A 922-nucleotide genomic window follows, 5' to 3' on the forward strand; every position below is an offset into this window, starting at 1 on the left:
AATTCTACCATGTCATCCAACATTTGCTCTCCTGGAAACTATGGTTCTCCCTCTCTTGGGAGTCACTGCCATGTTCCTGTTACCTCATCTACTAATTTCTACACTGCTGGTATGAACTGTGGTGATAGTCTCTCCTTGCCCAGCCAAAACAGAACATGGCTTCTGGACAACTTCTTGAAGACATGTGGTAAACCTTCCAGCTACCAAAATCCAGCTGTGGGCCCACAACCTATGAAAGTTTCTGCTATCCTTCCACTACATACTGTGCCTCCTGGCCCTGCAGAGGAATCAGTTTTTTTCCCATTAGTTCTTATCTCTCTAGTTCCTGTCAACCATCAATGTATAATAGACATCAGAACTGTTTGTCCAGTCGTTTCCACCTGCAGAACCACTTCTCTTATGGCTGTCAACCACAGAACTTCATCTCCTGTGGGTATCGACCACTGAATTTTGTGTCCAGTGCCTGCCCTCCTTTGAGATATCTCTCCTATGACTGTCAACCTCTCAGTTATGTGTTCAGCAGCTTCAGGCCCCTGGACTATGTGTCTAGTAGGTTTCAACCTGTTCTCTACATATACAAAAGTTTCCAACCAGCTTGCTCCTTTGGGACTTGGCAAACTCCATTTATTAGAAGATCATGCTGAATTGTCATTCTAGCATCTTGCTAGAGAGCTTTGTAAAAAATATAATCTTTAGGTTGATGGATCATTCTTAGGCTGCTGGATAATTGTGCTTTTAGTTCAGTTACTGTTTTAACCGATATTCTTACTTGATCAGATTCTAAGTGATTTTAATTGTTTGCTTATTCACTAGAATATTTTTGCTATCAGGCTTCTTGATTTCTATGTCATTAACATGTTCTTAAGCAAAAAGAAAGTTTTCATGGTTATCTCTAAATAAAGTTACTTCAAATAATTCAGAA

The 922-nt window shown here is 40.1% G+C and overlaps 1 protein-coding gene across 1 annotated transcript; it reads left to right on the forward strand.

Annotated features, from left to right (window-relative positions):
* The first annotated feature begins 338 nt into the window (after positions 1-338).
* LOC123834466 (keratin-associated protein 25-1) lies at positions 339-644 on the forward strand. Its single transcript, XM_045863605.2, has one exon. It carries the CDS (start codon positions 339-341, stop codon positions 642-644), a length of 306 nt encoding a protein of 101 aa, XP_045719561.1.
* The last annotated feature ends 278 nt before the right edge of the window (positions 645-922 follow it).

The sequence above is a fragment of the Mirounga angustirostris genome, unplaced genomic scaffold (assembly GCF_029215605.1).
Source record: "Mirounga angustirostris isolate CCGP_5_RB_7025 unplaced genomic scaffold, mMirAng1.0.hap1 SCAF_1, whole genome shotgun sequence".
Lineage (NCBI taxonomy): Eukaryota > Metazoa > Chordata > Mammalia > Carnivora > Phocidae > Mirounga > Mirounga angustirostris.

Excerpts from the sequence above, each read along its gene's own strand:
- LOC123834466 (XM_045863605.2), top strand. The coding sequence starts at position 339 with ATGTATAATAGACATCAGAACTGTTTGTCCAGTCGTTTCCACCTGCAG.